Below are 20,952 nucleotides of genomic sequence, written 5' to 3'. Positions count from 1 at the left end.
TACCGTGATCACTGACTAGGCAATGCAAAAGTGAAGACAAATTTTCTATTATCTCTCACCCTCAGAAGGTGAGATGAAAAGCAAAGTTTACAACTCCAGAAGATTGAATAACACAACTTTCCAAACAGCTGCTTCATGTTTTCTTTTTCCAGGTAAGAAAATAGATCAGCTAAACAGATGCATAGCATAAGTTCCTTCAACTGCATTTAATTCTGAGACACTGCTTAGGGCCCTATTTACAACTATAATATAACTTGCAAATACTGGACTTACGTAATTGCAACATTGCTCCCATCTATAACAATGTGCTTCAAATCCGTTCTCCCTGGCTCATTTTTTAATTCCAGCTTGTAGGGTACTTTCAGAGTATCTCGGAACCTTTGAACGCCAGTGACGGAGGAATCAATATGATCAGACGGTCCTGCCAACCTTGCGTCAGTAACGGAAGGTAACAGCTGGGGCAGTGGCATTGGTGGAGAAAGGGGTGGACAATTTGGCTTAGACTGGGGAGAGCTACAACAACCTGATCGGTTTTCACAAGGAGACCTCATACTACTTGGAAGTAAGGGCTCTGCTTGCTGTTGCACACCATTTTCAGGAAAAACTGGAATTCTGGGCTGGTGACTTGAAGCTCCTCTTGAAACAAAACTGACAACTTCTTTGGGACTTGAAGGAACAACAGATGGTGAAAGGCCATCAGTTTCAAGGTCCATGTTACAAACGTAATTCTGGTTTGAACTCCAGATTTCTTGTTTCTGTTCTATTGGCACTGTTCTGAAAGTATTAATTTTGCAATTTGAGGTACATGGTTTTGATTCTTTGAATGGTAACTGAGAAAATTTTTCCACCATATTTTGCTGTGTGTGAGTTTGTGTTTTCTTTGGAGTGGAATCCGTTGTAAGCTCATTTACGCTGCTACAAACACCTTTGTTTTTGGTTCTGTTAGTTTCTGGATACACAGTACCAGGTGAAAATTCTCTGTCTTCTTGGAATCTTTTATTTTCTTTTTCAATTTCTTCTAAGAGCAATAATGGTTCAGTAGATGGCCCATACTCCCTAATGACCTTTTCAACAATTTCTTGGGAATAGCCCATGGTTTTAAAAAAGTTTACGAGGATGTTGTATTCCATTTCCTCAGTAGTGTCCTTTACATCGGGATTTAAATTTTCAGGATCAGCAGAAGAATCGGATAAGTCAATGATTACACTTCCAGCTAATGTCTTACCATCATCGAGAAGCTCCCCCTCTTGAACATTTTCCAAAGAAAACTGTTTCTTGGTATGCCTTTCTTCAGAATCAGAAAATCTCCTTTTGTGACAAATTCGGTCTTTGGATAATGTCTCTTCGTCTGGGCTTAGACCATTTATTGGAACAAAAAGTACATCTTGTGAACTAGAAAAGACCGTGTCCATTTGTTTTGTAAGCTCAGAAACAGGAGTGCCAGCTTTATTTCTTGCATCTTCCTGCAAAACAATTTCATCTCTGGAAATATTCAGCCCTGTGGCAGCATTCTGTGGAAACTCTGTTTGTTTAGAATCTCCAATTTCAATAACATCATCATCTCCTGTTTCAAAGAAATTCTCCTCACCTTGTGTGAGTGTTAAAAGCTCCTTTTTCAAGGAAGTGGGCAAAATCAACAAGTCCATTGTATAGTTGTCAGCCCGAGCTTCGACAAATTGTTTAAATTCCCTTTTCACCTCTGATTCTTTCTGACTGTTGGGTAGGTTCTCATTATTCTCAAAGAGCTTTACAAACTGCTGAATGTGACTCCTAGCCATGACTACAGCTTCGGCACTTCCTCTGATGCCAAGAAGACCAATGTCCAGAATGCAGAGATCGGCACAGGTGTCCTGAATCAAGCTTTTCAGAAACAGGCTTTGGGCCCCAACAAAAATGCAGTGCATGGCCTTGGGGTAACATTCTCTTTCTTCTAGTTCAGGTTCACAGATTCCTTTAATATATTCCTGTAAAGAGGAGTTAAGAAGTTAGATCAATTTTCAAAAGCTCTTTATAGCACCTATTATGTTACACATAATGACAAATGTCAAGCTGTACAAAAATCAAAAGCATGCTAATAACTTGGGGAAAAAATGCTACATTTTAAATAAAAGATTCAAGATAACAGATGTAAGTTGCTTAATCGTTTCTGTTGGACTTGAAAATTTTGCTTAAAAAGCCCGTGTTAACATTTTCAATAATGTATCCTGCAATATGATCTTTGGGATATGCCCAACTGCACGGTGGGTAAGGACAAGACTGGATTTATTTACATCTATAAAGAACAAACATTTTGCTTGCCACCAGGTATTTATTGATACAATGACATAATTAAGAGATAAGATAATCAAGTCAAACAGTTTACTCCAGAATAAACCTTGACTTTTGCTTTGCTACTATTGCCCTTAGTTTCCAGATAAAACAGAGATTCTGAAAGCTTTAAAAAATAAAATAAAATAAATTCCCTAGCTGGCTAGAACAATGCATAGTCTATATAATTTTGTCTTTTTTTTTTTTTTTTAATAGAAAGGGCAGACTGTTTAAATGTAGATCTAAATAGAAAAAACCAGAGAATGCTGGACAGTACTGCCCCCTCTCAGAAAACCGGAGTTTCTAGTAAATCTGGTATTAAATAAGGCCTCAGTGAGGTAAGAAGGGGAACAGGGTTCTCCAGCCAATTAGGTTGCTCCCAGAGGCCAAAGTGTGAATGATGTGAACAATGAACACGCACGCATGCACACACTCAGCCATGGTGGGATACACTTAGTAATGTGGGTGCTGGAGTCTGTTCCTGGGCTCAAACCCCAGCTCTGGAGGTCTGGAGGCCTTGGTACGGTTCCACAGCCCCTCTAACCTCATGTCCCCACGTATAGGAGTGAGAAGAAAATGGTGCGATCCCAGGTGTTTTGAGGAAATTCGACGAGATAGTAAAATTCTGACGACAGTGTCTTGTATCTAGTAAATGCTTCCTAAATAATAACACTCCTAAATTATTAGTGCAAATTTTCTGGAAGGACATTTATAAGAAATGAGCCTGGAAACACATGACCCATACTTGACACGAAAATCAGAACGGCGCTCCCCCAAATGTTGCTACTGAAGAGCTCCGGTAAGGTTCTGCAGCCCTGCCCCTGCTGTCTGCTTGTTGTCACAGGGGTCACACAGCTTCAGGGAGAATTCATATACCAATGGGTACGTATCCCTGTGAGTAGAAACAGGAGGAAAATGTCGGAGAGGAAACATCTGATCTAAGCTGTATCATGTTCAATCACAAGATCCTCTTAGGTCCTCTGGATAAACCTGGCCATGTAGGTGGACTTGGTGGTGAAGATGGGAGATGACTGGTGCAGGACAGAGGTGTGCTGTTTGTTTATTAGAGCGGTCTGCTAATTTTGCGACACGGTAACTGTGTTAAACACAAAGTATAGTAACCGAACATCTTTTTTTTCCTGAATGTGTGAGCAGAGTGCTAAATACTGATGTTAGCCTCCCTGAACACATCCAAATGGACATTTTGCTACCACTTGTTTGAAACTATGCTGCATTGTGTTTTGAAGTTATTTCTCTTTAAAAACATTTTTATTTTGAAATAATCATGGGTTTCCAGGAGGCTGCAAAGACAGGACATAAAGGTTCTGTGTACTCTTTGCCCAGTTCTTTCTAATCACTACTTGTATCTTACCTAATTACAGCACAGTATCAAAACCTGGTGTACACAGTTCTGTGCCATTTTATCACATTCAAGCAAATACCACTTCAATCAGCATAATGACTCCATCACCACAAAGATTACCTTCATGCCACCCGTTAGTCCTATTTACCCCTACTTCTACCCGCACCATCCCTACCCCCAACAACTGCTCATCTGTTTTTGTCTCTATCATATTGTGACTTCAAGAATGTTACATAAATAGAATTATACAGTTTCTGCCTTTTGAGATTGGCGTTTTTCTTAAAGTTTTACATATTTATTTGATAGAGAATGAAAGAAAGCACAAGCTGGGAGAGCAGAGCAGCAGAAGGAAAAGGAGAAGCAGGTTCCCCACTGAGCCCGTAGCTGGATGCGGGACTCAATCCCAAGACCTTAGGATCATGACCTGAGCCAAAGGCAGACGCTTAACTGACTGAGCCGCCCAGGCCCCTCCAGATTGGCCTTTTTCACTCAACATGATGCTCTTGAAACCCACCCAAGCGGTTACATGTATCAAGCTCATTTCTTTTTATCGCTGAGTCCTATTCCATGATACAGATGAACTACAGATTTTTAACCACTATCTACTGAGTGGCATTTTGGTTGTTCCTGTTTGGAGCCATTACAAATGAAGCCACTATGAACAATTTTCATGAACAGGTTTTCATGTGAATTTAACTTTTCATTTCTCTGGGATAAATGCTGCGCCATATGGTAGGTGCATGGTTAGATTTCAAGGAACTGCCAAACTGTGCTCCAGAGTAACTGTAACATTTTCCATTCCCACAACAATGTATGAGATCAAGAGATCCAGTTTTTCCTCATCCTCACCAGCAGTTGATAGTGCTACTATTTTTTATTTTAGCTGTTCTATTAAGAGTATAGTGTATCTCATCATGGTCTTAGTTTGTATTTCCCTAATGGCAAGCGATACTGAGTATCTTTGCATGTGTTATTTGCCATCTATATCCCTCCTTTGCAAACTGTCCGCTCAATTTTTTGGTCCATTTTCTAACTGGAATATTTGGGTTTTGGGAGTTGTTGATATGTTCTAGAAAGATAGGAGTCCTTTCTCAGATGCGCAGCTTACAAATATTTTGTTCTCTAGTTTGCTTTTTTTTCATCCTCTTAACAGGATCTTTTGTGACAGGAGACAGTTTTTAATTTTAGGGAAGTTTAGTTCATTGGCTTTCTCTTCACCAAGCCCCAGATCCCAGAGAGTTCTCCTATGTTAATCTTCCAAAAGTCTTACATTTAAATTTACAACCCATTTTGAGTTGGCTTTTGTATAAGACATGAGATTTAGGGTGAGGTTCATGTTTTTGCTTATGGACATCTAATTGCTCCAGCACCATTTCTAGAAAAGAATATCCTTTCTCTAAGTACTTTTGCAGGTGTCCAAAATCAGTTGGTCATACTTTTGTGGGGCTATTTCTGGGTTCCCTATTCTGTTCCACTGGCTTAGGTATCTATTCATTAATGCAACAGAACAGAATCTTTTTTTTTTTTTTTAAGATTTTATTTATTCATTTGAGAGAGAGAGAGAGAGCATGAGCAGGGGGAACAGCAGAGGGAGAGGGAGAAGCAGGCCCCCCCAATCGCCGAGCAGGAAGCCCAACGCGGGACTCGATCCCAAGACCCCAGTACCATGACCTGAGCCAACGGCAGAGGCCCAACCTTCTGAGCCACCCAGGTGCCCCAATGCAACACAATCTTGATTACTGTAATTACAGAATGTCTTGAAATTGGATAGTAATAGTAATCGCTATTTTATTCATTATAAAATTGTTCTTAGCTATTCTAGTTCCTTTGCCTTTCCATATAAATTTTAGAATAATCTTGTTTAGCTATCATTTAGCAGTTTTGTTAAACTAGCAGACTGACTTGAGGATAACAGACATTTGCTGAGTCTCCTGCTGTAAGAATAAAGTCTATTTCTCTAGATCTTTGCTTTCTTTCATCAGTGTTTTATGGTTTTGAGCATACAGACCCTGTACACCCAAATACTTGATTTTTGGAGTGACAGAAATGGCACTCTATTTTGATTTCTGTGTTCATTGCTAATAAATAGAAGTAGATTTTGATCATGTATCCTGTGACCTTGTTAAACCTATTTCTAGTTCTAGGATTTTTTTCTTATAGACTCCTTGGGATTTTCTTTCTTTCTTTCTTTCTTTTTTTTTTTTTTTTTAAGATTTTACTTATTTATTTGAGAAAGAAAGAGCGAGCACACACAAGTCGGGGGCAACCCTGAGATTACAACCCAAGCTGAAGGCAGACACTCAACTAAGCCACCCAAGTACCCCTATGAGGTCAGATTTTTATATATTTAAAAAAAATCATGTTGAGGAGGTCATCCTGTATTCCTACTTATCTAGGAACAGGAATATGAATAGGTATTGAAACTTGTGAAATGCTTTATTTACTTTATCAAATGTTCTCAAGTGACTTCACTTCTTTAGCCTGTTCATATGGTAGGTTGCACTGACTGATTTTTTGAATACTGAACCAGCCTTGTATCCCTGGAATAACTGCCACTTGGTCCTGATATATAAATATATTGATGAATAGTACCTGCTAATATTTTGTTAAGAATTTTTACATTTTCTGCAACTATATTCATGAGGAACTTTAGTCTGTAGTTTCCATTTGTACCATCTTTGTCAGGTTTTAGCATCAGGATAGTAATGAGTGAGTGAAGAAGGTATTCTCTCCTCTTGTATTTTCTAGAAAAGATTGTGTAGAATTGACATTAATTCTTTCCAAAACATTTTGTAGACTTCTCCCATGAAAAAATCTGGGCCTGGAGATTTCCTTTATAAGAATTATCAAATTATTAATTCAACTCAATAGCTGTAAGTCTATTCAAATGATCTATCTCATCTTGGGTAAGTTATGGTAGTTTGTACTTTTTGAGGAATTGGCCCATTTTTACTAAGCTGTCAACTTTATGCGTGTAGAGTTGTTTGTAGTGTTTCCTTATCTTTTTGATGTCTGCAGGGTCTACTCTACAGTTGATACCCTGTTTCATTCCTGACGTTAGTAATTTCTGTCTGCTTCCTTAAGGGTTGCTAAGAGGTCAATTTTTTTTTTTTTCCCCAAAGAACAAGCTTATTATTTCATTGATTTTTCTCTATTGTTTCAGTTTTCAAATTCATTGACTTCTGCTACTCCCTCCTGTTGCTTGCTTTGCACTTATTTTGCTCTTTTTATTTTTTTCTCATTTCTGTAAGTGGGAGCTTCAATGACTGATTTGAGATTTTCTTCTTTTCTGAAGTAGTTATAAATTTCTCTTTCAGCACTAATACTTTAAGCTACATCCCATACATTTTGATATGCTGTATTTTCATTTATTCGATGTATTTTTTAAATTTCTCTAGAAATTATTCAATATTCAGAGTGTTGCTTAGTTTATAAATATTTGAAGATTTTCTGGTTATCTTTGTTACTGATTTCCAGTTTGATTCATTGGTAATTAGAGAACATACTCTAAATAACTTCTATTCTTTTAAATTTGTTGAGATTTGTTTTATGGATATGGTCTATCTTGACAGATGTTCTGTGGATACTTGGAAAGAACGTGCATTCTGCTATTGTTGGGCAATGTTCAAAAAACAACTATTTGGATCTGGCTGGCTAATGATGTTGAATTCTTATTCTTGCTGATCTTCTGATGGTTCTGTCATTTGTTGAGAGGATGCTGAAGTTTCCAATTATAATTGTATCCTTTTCCCCTGTTAGTTCTCCCAGGTTTTGCTTCATATACTTTGTAGCTGTACTATTAGGAATATATACACTTAAGCACTGTTTCCTCTTCTTGGTGAATGGACCCTCTTATTATTACGTAAATATTCCTCTTTGCTCTGAAGGCTTTGTCTGACAGTAATATTGCCACTCCAGCTCTGTTCTGATTAATGGCTGCACAGATGTTTTAACCTCATTTGAACTTAATCTGTATCATTATATTTGAAATAACTTTCATGAAGACGCCATATAGTTTGGTTATGTTTTTTAAATCCACTCTGACAATCTCTTTTAATTGGTGTGTTTATACTATTTACTTTTAATGGAATTGTTTGGATTTAGGTCCACCGTTTATTTATTTTCTGCTTGTTCCTGACTTTTAATTCCTTTTTTCCCTACATGGCCTTCTTTTGCACTATACAAATATTTTTTAGTATTATAATTTATTGTATTTTTTACTATATCTCTTTGTATAGCTTTTAAAGTGGTCATGCTATCAATTATAACATACCTGATCCACTTCAAAGTCAGTATTTTATCATTTCAAGAATGTATAAACCTTATTATCTGCACTAGTCATGCTTTTATTTTCTCTATCTTATGATGTTCTGACATCTTAGGGAGCCTTTCAGACCTGAGGAGAGACTTACCTCTAATTTCTAGCAGGGGTGAACATGTGTCCAGATGACTGATCTAGTGCTATGCCCCCCACACCCATCTCTTTATCGAACTCACACACTAAGCCAGTATTTCCCTTACCTTGTATCAAGCCTGGGCCAGGAACCAGACAACTAAAACCAGCCTTTATGCCCCAAAGCCCCTGAAATTACCCAAACTAGCCAATTCCAAATGGTTTATTCTGTCCTGCCTTGCCTTCCCCCTTGCTCCTGCTTCAGCCTCCTGACCAAAGCCCAATGCTTCACCTATAGCCCAGCATAGTCAAGTATGCACCCTTCTCCCGAGAGATATAATCAAAATCTTCCTTCAGTGGCATTGACTTCTCTGGGCCATCATTCAGTCACTTCCCTAACTCAAAACCCCTGGGTATAAATTTTAGAACATCACTATCATCCTTTACCTTGGTCTCTATTTTCTCTGCCCTCCCTTGTACGTTACAGTTATCACATAAACTACATGTATACACATTTGAAATCCCATCAGACTACATTATAAATTTTATTTTCAACAATTAACTCATTTTAAAGAACTCAAGAAGCTCAAGTAATCGATTACATTTATCCATGTACTTATCATTTCTGGCTGAAAAACTTCCCTTACCAATTCTTTTGGAACTGGATACTGGCAATGATTTCATTTTAGTTTTTGTTCAAATGAGAATTTTTATCATGCTTTATTTCACTTTCATTCTTGAAGGATTAACTTCACTGGATAGGAAATTTTTGGGTAACATTTTTTGGTTTATTTTTTACCACTTCAAAAATATTGTGTCATTTCTCTGGCCTCTAGTTTCTGATGAGAAACCTGTACTCATTCTAGTTGCTGTTACTCTACATGTGTTTTTCTCTAAATGTTTTTGTAATTTTTCATTTGTCTTTAGCTTTCAGCACTGTGGTTATGATGTCTGGGTGTGGAAGTCTTGGAACTTATTCCATTTGTGTTCACTGAGCTTCTTAAATTATGTTTACATCTTCTGCCAGATTCTGGAAATCTTTAGGCATTATTTCTCCACATCTTTTTTTTTTTTAACACCACACTCCCATCTCCCCTCATTTAGACTAGATAACAACTTTTTTTTTTTTAAGATTTTATTTATTTATTTGATACAGGAAGCAAGATTGTACAAGCAGAGGGAACAGCAAAGGGAGAGGGAGAAGCAAGCTCCCACCGAGCACGAAGCCCAATGATGGCTTGATCCCAGGACTCTGGGATCATGCCCTGAGCCAAAGGAAGACACTTAATCATCTGAGCCAACTGGACATTCCTAGATACCTTCTATTTTCTGTCTTCAAACTCAGTGACTCTTCTGTCATGTCCACTTTAAAATCAGGCCTATCCAGTGAGTTAATTTAGGTTACTCTATTTTTCACTGCTAACCTTTCCATTTGGTTCTTTGTATCTTCTATTTCTCCGCTGAAACTTTCTATTTTTTAATTACTTTTAAGAGTATTTGTGATTGTCTGTTGGAGCATCTTTATAATAGATGTTTTTCAAGTCTTTGTTAGATGGGGCACTTGGATGGCTCAGTCAGTTAAGTGTCTGAGTCCTGATCTCAGCTCAGGTCTCTTGATCTTGGGGTCATGAGTTCGAGCTCTGCACTGGGCTCCACAATGGGTGTGGAGATAGGGCAGACAGATAAAGGATGCCTGGGAGGCTCATTCAGATGAGGGTTGATTCTGGGAGGGATGAGCTCTCGTTTCTGGCTCATGATCTCAGGGTCGGAGATCCAGCTACAGGTTGGGCTCTACACTTTGCAGGGAGTCTGCTGGAGAGTCTCTTATGCTGCCCACCCCCCACTCGTGGGCATGCTCTCAAATAAATAAATTTTTTTTAAAAAGTCTTTGTTAGATGATTCTAACATCTGTGTCATCTTGGCATTGGTGTCTGCTGTCTTTTCTCATGAGAGTTGATATTTTCCATGTTCTTCATATGCCAAGTAATTTTGTATTGTATTCATTCTAAATATTATGAGACTCTGAGTCTTATTTAAATCCAAGGATGAATCTTGATACTTCTGTTCTAACAGGTAATTGACCTAGTTAGATTCAGGCTGCAAGCTGCAACCTGTCTTCAGTAAGCTGTGATTCTAGTGCTAATTCAGTTTTTAAAGTCTCTGCAATGTTATCCATATCTGTCTCACATGTGTGCTACCAGAGGCCAGTCTGGGACCTAGATGGTAGTTTTTCTGTTAGTTCAGTTTTTAAGTCTTTGTTATGCTGATGAAAAGCAGATCCACACATGTGTAGCTTTGGGATAAACCCAGGAGATCATCAAAACTTTACGGAGTCACTTTTCTGAGCTCTACCCTCTCTGCCATATTTTTATGGTTTCTTTCTGGTTTCTGGTTCCCTGAGGCTCTTTTCTTCAGTCTTCCAGTTAGAAAGCTGGGGATTTGGTTACCCCACTTTGTCTTGTACTTCTGCAGCTCTGCGTGGGTCATGCCAGAGGATACAGACAGACAAAGTAATGAGGCTGGCCCCATCCTCTTGGGATCACAACTGCACCAACTGGAGAGGAAGGTTCTCCTCCCTCAGAACTTTGGTTCCTGCAACCTCCCCCTGTCACCATCACAGGATTGGCTGGAAGCTGGTATGCACTGGAATGAAGAAAATGGCCTTTGCCCTGTATTAGGTGCTCCCTTTTCTGCCCCTGGAGCCCGAACCAGAGGGCTTCTCCTACTGCTTTCTATGCGCTGGTGATCATTTCCACTTTCAGGTTGAGTGACGTTGAATTCAGGATGAGGGACCAAAAAGAGGAAAAAATGGCAAACTCGCCACTGGTTTGGTGGTGCTCTGAATTCTGGTTTTCTAACCCAGTCTGCCTACTATTTAATTTTCAGAGCCCTCGTATTAGCTGTTCCATGGATTCTGTCCAGGTTTTCTAATTATATTCAGTAGGAGTGACAGGGTAGAGTCTGGTTGTTCTATCTTACTCAGAACGGAAATCTCCTGGCTACCTGTTAATATTTAAGTAATGCTGCCTGTTTAGCATAAGCACATGGTTGAATTCACGAGTCGAATACTGTTGAGACTACTGTGCAGCCACCAGATGAGAAAAAGCTGATCACACCCACTCAGTGGAATGCCAGCAATTATTAGCCAACCCAGAGAGAAGAGGTTTCTTCTCCAGATAAAAAGCTTCTGAAACAAGTATCCTCTCAAACAAGGGCTCTCTCTCCAATTCATCCAATTTGTAAAGCCCACATATCAACAGATCCTGCCCAGACACAAGGCTTCCAACTAGTTTTTCAGATGCCACATGAAATATAAAAAGGACCCCTGCCAGATTAGTATCTCAAATATGAAAGACAGAAACCAACAGAGTAGAACATAAACTGGAGGGAAACCAGGTAATAAATGCAGGGTAGGAAAGAAAAGTTCAACAAAAGTTTAATTAGTGCTTTCAAAAACATATTATCTGATAATGAGTTCATATAACAGAAATCAAGATGCTAAAGAAAGACAAATAATCAAAGTAAGATTATTAGTAAATTAAGGATATGATGGCCAAAATACAAGTAAACATAAGAATTTCAAAGACACACTGGAAGAAACCTCTCTAAAAGTACTACAAAAACAAACTGAAAAACAGGAGGGAAAAGAAACTTTAAGGGTCCATCTAGGATATCCAAAACCCAAATAAGTGACACTTATTTAAAACAAATCAAAATCAAAAACAGAATGGCAATTAACAAAGAAGTAAAACAAATAATTTCCCAGAACTAAAATACGTAAGACCCCACGTATGATTAGTGAAAAAATTACATCAAATCCTGTTTGGACACTAAAGCACACAGATATTATCTTGAAAGGGTCCAAAGAATATCCAAGCATGATTACTTTTTAAAGGCCTACAAGAAAAAAATCCTGGGGGCAGGATGGGAACAGGGCACATATAAGAGAATCCCAATCAGAATATTAGAAATTCTCAACAGTAGATCTGGACAACTGGGTTGGATAAAAAGGATAGCAATGCATTCAAAATTTTAAGGGAAAGTGATTTTCAACCTCTAATTCTAAACCATTCATATTAAAGACATTTCTAGACAGGCTAAAAGCCAACAAAATCACTCTCCAGTTTCTTGAGAAACTATTTGAAGATGAAGGCCACCAAAAATAAGGGAGATGAAGTAATTAGTAAATCCAATCCAAGATTGGCAAATAGATGTCCAAAGACTATAGCTGTGCAGCAAACAAGCTGAGGAACTAGCTCAGTGGAAGAGGGAAAGAGGCTCAAGGACTGTTCTCCTGGAAAAGGAAGCTCAATGAGTATCTGTACAAAATTAAGGATGTGTTTACATCATGTTTCACAAGTAAATGAAAACAGGGCAGATAAATTACAGTAAAAATTAAAAGCTATATCAGAAGGAATACATAATATAATACAATACTGGGCTTTGCGGTAATATTTACATAAGTCATATAACTATATAAACCTTGCTTCTTGCGTTAGCTAAAAACAAAATAACTATATAGGTGTCTTAGTCCATTCACACTGCTGTAACAAAATACCAGACCGGGTGGCGTAGAAACAACAGAAACTTCTGACAGTTCTGGCAGCTGGAAACCTAATATCAGAGTGCCAGTGTGCTTGGGTGAGGGCTCTCTTTCTGGGTACAGACCTCCTGTTGTATTTCCATGTGGTGGAAGAAGCAAAGGAGTTCTCCTGGGCCTCTTTTATAAGGGTATTAACTTCATTCAAGCCCTTCATGGCTTAATCACCTCCCAAAGGCCCCACCTCCTAATACTATCTTATCAGGCATTGGGATCTCACCATAGGAACTGTGATAGAATACAAAGATTCAGACCGTAGCAAATGGGAAAATGGAGGGTAGTTTTTGCTTCACTGATTTTTTATTTTTTTGAAGATTCTATTTATTCATTTGAGTCAGACTGAGAGAGTAAGTTTGAGGGTGAGGGAGAATCTGAAGCAGACTCTACACTGAGTGGAAAGCCCAGTGAGGGGCTTGACCCAGGACCACGAGATCATGACCCAAGCTGAAACCAAGAGCTGGATGCTTAACTGACTGAGCCACCCAGGTGCCCCACCTCATCTATTAAAGAAAGTAGATAATGCCTAAAATTTATAAGAAATAGCAGTATATTACTATAATTCTTTAGGTAACCATCAAAACAAACAGCTAAAAACAGTAAAAAGTAGTTGCCTTTAGAAAGTAAGGGCCTGTTACTGTTTCTTACAAAAACACTCAGTACTACTTTTTTAAACCATGTACATATATTATTTTGGTATTCTCCTTATTTCCTAATTTAAATAAAAAATGTTTAAAATGGATACATAACATACTGCCATGCTACATTAGTGATAGCTTTCGTGTTTTGTTTTGCTTGATTCTTATCTGACATTTAAGATAAGAAAGGTTAGCAGTTTTGAAATATTGTGAGTGATTCATCTCTGAAACAAACATTTTCCATTATTTCTGTTACTTTTCTGGAGTGGTATAATCTTCAAGAAGAGTTATAACTAATTAATTGTAATTGTACTGACTGATTTAGGATGTTCTCAATGCTATGCAACCAAAAAAATAAAGTAAAATTAAACTGGATGCTGACACAAGACAGGTTAATTGCAAAGATGAGTGATAATCCTGACTTTGATTTTTTTTTAAAAAGACTTTATTTTTTCAAGCAATTCCAGGTTCACAGCAAAATTGAGAAGGTATACAGATTTCCCACATATAATTTGTTTAATGATGATCACAGAAGTCTCTATGTTTTTAGCAACTTCATCGATTTTATACATTTGAACCTACAGAAAATACACACTCTAAAATTATAAATCTGATGTGTTATTTACAAACAAATCAATTTACTTTTCATTGCTTATGCAATCATTTCACAGCAAGAAGTATTCTTGGGGAGGTATCCAGATACTATTTAGATTACCGTCTTTCAGAGACAAAAATAAAGTACAAGTTAGATCCTCTGAAAAGATCATAGAAGGCCTCAGGAGAGCTCGGGTGGCTCTCAATATGTGAGCACCAGGAGGACTGGCAGAGAAATGCCCAACACAAGCAGAGTCATCTGACATTATTTGCTAAGAAACTAAAACCATAACTACAAGATTAAATGCATAGTTTTGAGGGACAGTTGTGCTAAGAGCCTGTTACAGCTTCACATGCACAAATCTGTGTGTACTCCCAAAAGAAAGGAGTAATTATCCCTTGAGACTCAGACTCCCACTTTTTCATTAATAATTTACTCTTGTGAATTACTAAGTAGCAACAATTGACTTTTATGTTCAAATTCAGAAGGGAGCAATAAAGTATACAAGTACGCAGTATCTCTGCAGTCTAGATGTCTAGCTGTCAGTTGCATGGATGAGCATCTGTGGACCCAAGTATCCATTATTTGCATTTGGCTGTAACTGGTTATCTCAACATTTGAATGTTAGTCAAAAACTGTCTCCCCCACCTTGCAATATTCATATGCTGTTTACTCAGGCTTTTTAATAAAAAAAAGGAGGGGAGGGGGCATCTGATATATATAATTATAAGTTCCCTTTCATAGAGTAAAGTGACTTTCTATTATTCTACCCTCTACAAACCAGCTCTTCTCAACCCTATTCTAACATTTCACAAAACCAAAGAGAAGTTCCTGGCAACCTGTGCCATTCAGAACATATCTAAAACCAGAAAAGATCAGAGTGGCTACTCAAGAGTCCACAGGTTTGACCTGGGAAAGGTTTCTCTGAACCACTGTTCACCATCTACCATCGTTTACTATGGGTGCACACGTGAGGGGCTCTGTCAGCTTGTCTCCCAGGTCACATACGGTTTGAAGCAGCTGGTCCGAAGTATAGAAGGAACAACACAGGGTACTACTTGCAGAGCCCGTAACAGCAAATGACAACTGACAGCACAGGTGCAAAAACAAATTTAAGGAAGACATAATGGTTAGAAGCCACAGCAACTCAAGATCAGGTAGCGTGAGTGCGGATCTAACACATTTTGGCAGTTGCCAGGAGTGTAACTGTGCTAATTAACAGAAGACACTCAAGTGGACCACAAATCATTGAGGAAAAAGAAACTATGCAGTCAAGGAAACTCTTAATACATTATAGAGAGATTCCTAAAATGTTTTGAAACACTTCCCATCTCTGGCTGCACACTTGAGGATTCTAAAGATTTCTTATACTTAGGAGACTCTTACATAAACGTGCTGTATATTATCTCCAAGAGAAAAGAAAGGAGGAGTAATATGATTTTTAGACATTGACACGCATCGCACAGAGTAGGTCTAATTTCAAAGCACCATATAAGACTTAGAAAAAAAAAGATTTTTAACATCATTAATTTACAAATCTGTAACAGATCCATTTTAGGTCTCTATCTGGTTATCTATATTAATAATACTGCTATAAAATGAGTAACCATATTAGCCATTTTTCCAGTGCATTTCCAACATCTGCTTTCTGTTGCATCTTTCTCTTCCATCTCATTCTAAAATGTCTACCAAGTGCTCTCCCAGGAGGGGTGCCTTAACAGCTCCACAGGAAGAACTTTGTTCGTACTCACTCTTGAGTGTACTTCTTGACTCAGGACCAGGGACCATACTCAGTATTTACCCCTGACTTGATCCCCATTCCTGTAAATCTCTGAAATTTCTACAGCTTCCAAAAAACTCTCAGCTCTCCTGGTCAATTTATTCTTCGTTCTTACCCAAGTAATATCTTCAGGTACTGAACCTCATTTGTTACTCGTCTCACTCTTAGTAAAATAAATTATTTTATCACAGTCCAAAAGCCAACATTGTGAACGTCTTCAACTGCCTCTCCTTTTTCATCTAAAAAATTCTACCTTTCATGACTTTGTTTTCTCCTTCCTTCTGCTTCAAAGCCATGCCCCTTTCCCAGGTCTTGATTCATCACTCTCTTTTTACTCACCCCTGCCCATATACAAACCTGTGTGGGTTTCCCTGATCCTACAGAACACTTTCTTCAGCCTTACTGCCTTGGCATAAGATTGCTCCACCTCTGTCTTTATCGCCACACTTTTTGAAAAAAGTAGCCTAAACTCCATTTCACTGCCAACCCTTTGAAATGTGGATTCTGCCCCCATTCAAACTGAAACCACTTTCCTAAATGCCAACAATGACAACTATTGTCAAATGCAAAGGCCCATTTTCTGTACTCTCCTACTCAGGCTCTCTGTAGCACGATGTGGTTGCCCAACTTCTCCTTGACAAGTTATTTCCTCTCCATACTTTGGAAATACCGCTAGCTGTCCACTTCCTATCTTTCTGACTACTTCCCAAAATCCTCTGCTGCCACTTCCTACTGCACCTTAAATGTATGCCTTCCCCAAGGTGCCTTTCTGATCTTCTCCCTCAGTTATACTCTCAGAGACTCTTCAGGTTCCTACCATAACTTTTATTTCTATGATGTCAACTCCAAATTTCCATCTCTAGCCCTTAATACTGTTAGGCTGCAAACTATCCATCCCCTGGACACTTTTACCAGACTGTCCCACAAGTGCCTCAAATTTAATGATCTGCATCAGAGCTCAGAGGTCTCCACTTTAGTCCAAGTTCCCTTGAAAATGAAACACAGTTGCCTGGATTCAAAGCTTTCTTTCCTTCTCATCACCTGCAATTTTTCACAAATCCTGTCTCACGTGATATTACTGCAACCAACTCTAAACCCTTCTTTCTGGGTCTTGTCAGACTCCACCCCCAAGTAACAGTATCGGTGCCATGTGAAAACCTACCTGTTTCACTTTCCTACTCAAAAACTTTCTAAAGATCCTCACTACAAAGCATTAATGTTCAAGACCCTCAGACCCATATTCAAAGTCCTCTGTAGTTTGGATTTTAGTCTATTTTCTTATTTCTGCAGCCTAATTTAACCTTGCCTTCCTTATATTCATCCAAAAACATTTTCCAAGAACTGGGTGAGGGAGATGTTAATGTTTTCTACGCACACCAGTTATCTCATTATTTGAACTACAGCATTTACACAACTCGACGAGACAGTGTGGGGCCTGGCCTTGGTTATTTAACACAGTGGTTCTCAACCATGGATAATTTTGCTCTTCCTGGGGGCACTGACAATGTCAGGAGACACTTCTGATTGTCACACTGATAGGGTGCTCCTGGCATCTCGGGGGTAGAGGTCAGGGATGCTGTTAAACATCCTAGAAAGCACAATACCACTGAACAACAAAATATCCTCAATCAAAATGTCAATAGTGCCGCTACTGAGAAACCTTGAACTGAAAAATAAACGCCGAACAAATATGCACTCAAACAGAAATTAGGATGTTTGAGAACACAGGTTGACGTCCAGCCTAGTACCAATGACTGGGTAAACGCTGTCAAAGAGAAAATGGCCAGGATGACCAAAAGGAGGTGGGGGGTGGGGTGTCCCATTTTAATAGTTGTATAATGTTAAGAAAAGTTCTAAATACTCCTAAATAAGGCAAAAGGATGGCCTTTCAATCATAATGGAGCACTGTCTTTGGCCCACCCACAGAGTATTTAATTCTCTGGGAAATTTAGTTTTGTCTGACACACCATTCATTACTCATTTGGGCCTAAACAGGGATGCTACATATTAAAATGTAGATTTTTTTTTTTTTTTTTTTGTCCAGCAGAGATGTATCTCCATTTGACTGAAAAAAATATTACGATTATACTGCTCTGATATAAAGCAATCTGTATCTCATAAAGTAATTTTACTCCACTATTCTTTTAGTGTAGATCAATACTCAGATCCTCAAATGCTCTCTGAACCAGTTTTACATTCCTGCTGGTTCCCTCATTCATGAGTTATCTACCTGAAATCATGTTTACAGTTGTTGTTTTTTTTTAAATTTACACTTTGGCAGTTTATAGGACTCATGGAGATGTCCAAGTGGACTCCTCTGCATGGAACTATTAAACTTAACGGCCCACAAAGAAGCCTGCATGGTTGTGTAAGCCCAACCATGTCTCATTTTGGGTCCCAGAGTGAATCCCAAGCAGGAAGAGATTTTTACCGGTGCTCTTTCCTTGTTTTTTATTCTTCTGATTTTGTTTTTGCTTTAGAGTTCTTGGCCACATGTCCCTTTCTACACCTACACCATTGGTTACATACTACCAGGTCAGCCTCAACTACATCCATGATATACACAAACCTAGACTACAGGAATCCGATTTTACAATGTCTGACCAAGGGATCTGTCAGTGGATAATGGATCTATTTTCTGTTGGATGAGAGACTACAAGAAAATGTTTTTCGTTTTTTCTGTTTGTGTAAAACAAGTCTCAGCACCACTGAAAGAACAGCCTTTTTGAAATCTGTACCAGTTTCGTGTTTTTGGATTACTTTTGATGTATGTCTAACACTGTGGAATCAGAACTGAAAGCTCTCTGAATGCTTGTATCTATAAAATGAGGAAAGCCTTTATTTCTCACGGTGTGAGTATGAAATATATTCCTACCTCCAGGGGTATTAATAAATTAGATTAAAAAGTTTCTTAAAGAACCACTGTTCTAATTGGTTTATACAGAGTAACAAGCTTTTACTTAAATTCATATACCTAGAATTCCTAGAAAATAAAGAACTAAACATCTAATACTTATGTTAGTCTTTTAAGTACCAAAAGAAAAAAAATCCCACAAACTCACAGAAACTGACACTTCAAAGGAATTTTTATTTAAGAATCCCATTCACGTAATGAAAATAATCCTTAGGTCAGTTTGATTTGATAATTCTAATGTTAATTTAAAAACAGATATCCTTTTCCTGATTTCATCAGTGTAGAACACAATGCACTCGTGTATTTTTTTTTTTTTAATATATTTTTCTTCCTATGAAGGGACACATCTGAACTTTCTAAACTTTGCTGGCTTGCTGGTCAAATAAGCTATATTACTCATGATTACTCACATTTATAATTATGAAAAACACAAGCTTATATGTTCAACTAAATTGAATTGGAACACTAACAACTTTTGTAGTATCAGAAGTTATATGCTGTTCAGTTATCAGCGTAAACATAATTTACAATATCCTCAGTTACCTTTAAAATCTTGCTTAGACTAATGGTAAATGGTTAACTAAGGTCCTCTTCAGATACATCGTTAATTTCCAAATGAGTCAGACACCAAATGCAATGTAAGCACATACACATACAGGCTTTCTAATATAGCCACAATGTCATTACAGCACCCAACAAAATGAACAGTGATTCCCTAGTATTGGTAATACTCAGTCTATGTTTAATGTCCTTTTCCAGCTGTTCTGCTCTAATTATTCTATTTTTCACCATAATTATACAATTTTTTGCCCTATCTAGTATTTCATATATATAGAATTGTCTTACGTAAATCTTCTTTCACTCGACTTATCTCTGGAATTCATCTACATTAGTGCTGTGCAGTATATCATTCTGAAAGCATTAACTCCTATATTATCTCTGGGATTTTCCAAAGGTCCCCAGCAATCAGTCACAAAGATTTGTCTTTTACCTTCCAACAAGAAGGATGCTAAAACTATTTCTTACGTGGGGTAACACCATTAATTTGTGTCAAATCAAAAGGTAAGTCTGGTTTCTTTTACTTTTTCATGGCAATGTAGTTATTTGTGTAGGGATCAGTGACAATCTGTCCTCAGTTTGACTAGGATAAAATTAGACAAATTCAATGTGCAACCCAGGCCATAACTAGAATATCATATTTACAAATCCTGCTGAATCATTTATGGCAACATCACTATTACAAAATAAGGACTGTAGTTCATGCATAGAACCAATGCTTAGGAAACTGCTGTGGTACCTGTTCTGTGGTATACAGGGTCCCAGCCTTGCATATAGTATAAAGAAAATGACTTCCTGACAGGCCAGAAATTTAGCATATTTTGGGAACCTTGGGAAGAGAAGAATTCATGCAAATGTACAAATACTATGGGTGAAATATGGAGACGTGACTTTCTTGATTTTTTTTGGAGGTCTGCTTCCTCATTTAGAATAAGAGAGCCATAAAAGGCAATTAAGAGCAAAAACCATCTGGCTATTAAAAATGCAACAGAAGGTTCCTTATGAAATTTTCTCAGAGGATAATTCTCCAGGTTTACTAATTGCTAATATCTCCTACCATATTCCAAATACAATGAAGCTAGTCCGTATTCATGTGTCTCTATGATCAAGAGTCATCCTCGGAAGTTATTTATGATTACAAGGGACACAGTTAACAAAAATTATAGAAATTCAGGAAACAAGGTAAAAGGATGGCTGCATGTCCTTTCAATGTCATACCAGAGAACTGTAAGGTAGGCCCAAGCAAGGATTAGTTCCTATCTAGGGTGGCACTGTCCGACAGAACTTCTGGACAAATAGCACAAATGTTCTGTAACTGCACTGCCCACACTGGCAGACACTAGTTACATGTGGCCACAGAGCACCTGAAATGCAACTGAGGAAGTACATATCTAATTTCATTGAACTCTGGATAACTTAAATAGCCACACGTTGTAGTGGCTACATACTGGACAGTGCAAATACAGCCTCTGGACAATTTCTGTATAGCCCCCAAGATAAGAATCCTTTTTACCTTCAGAAAGGTTGTAAAAAAGCAAAAACAAAAACAGAGTATGAGACAAACACTGGGTACAGTCCACAAAATCTAAAATATTTATTATGTGGCTCTTTATTTATCAACTAACATAAATTAATAATCCTCTCAGCACTAAGCTGAACAAAACCCTCCAATTTGAAAGGAACCTCATAAAATAACAAATAATAATTCAGTTTCTTTAAACAAAGACGTTTCCTATGTTGTTTCCATTGGACATAACATAATTAAAAAAAAACAGTTCTTTAATTAATTACTCTAAGTATTGCCCTC

General features: G+C 37.9%; 1 protein-coding gene across 2 annotated transcripts in view; it reads right to left on the bottom strand.

Annotated features, from left to right (window-relative positions):
* N4BP1 (NEDD4 binding protein 1) overlaps positions 1-20,952 on the bottom strand; it is a 43,854-nt gene that overhangs the window by 15,925 nt on the left and 6,977 nt on the right. For both annotated transcript variants that reach the window (XM_032854543.1, XM_032854541.1), the window contains exon 2: positions 274-1,964. In XM_032854543.1, coding sequence (XP_032710434.1) covers positions 274-1,964 — 1,691 coding nt within the window. The remainder of the gene's footprint in view (positions 1-273; positions 1,965-20,952) is intronic.

The sequence above is a fragment of the Lontra canadensis genome, unplaced genomic scaffold (assembly GCF_010015895.1).
Source record: "Lontra canadensis isolate GAN:19392208 unplaced genomic scaffold, GSC_riverotter_1.0 scaffold8, whole genome shotgun sequence".
Classification (NCBI taxonomy): Eukaryota; Metazoa; Chordata; class Mammalia; order Carnivora; family Mustelidae; genus Lontra; species Lontra canadensis.
This window is presented reverse-complemented; position numbering and strand designations above follow the sequence as displayed.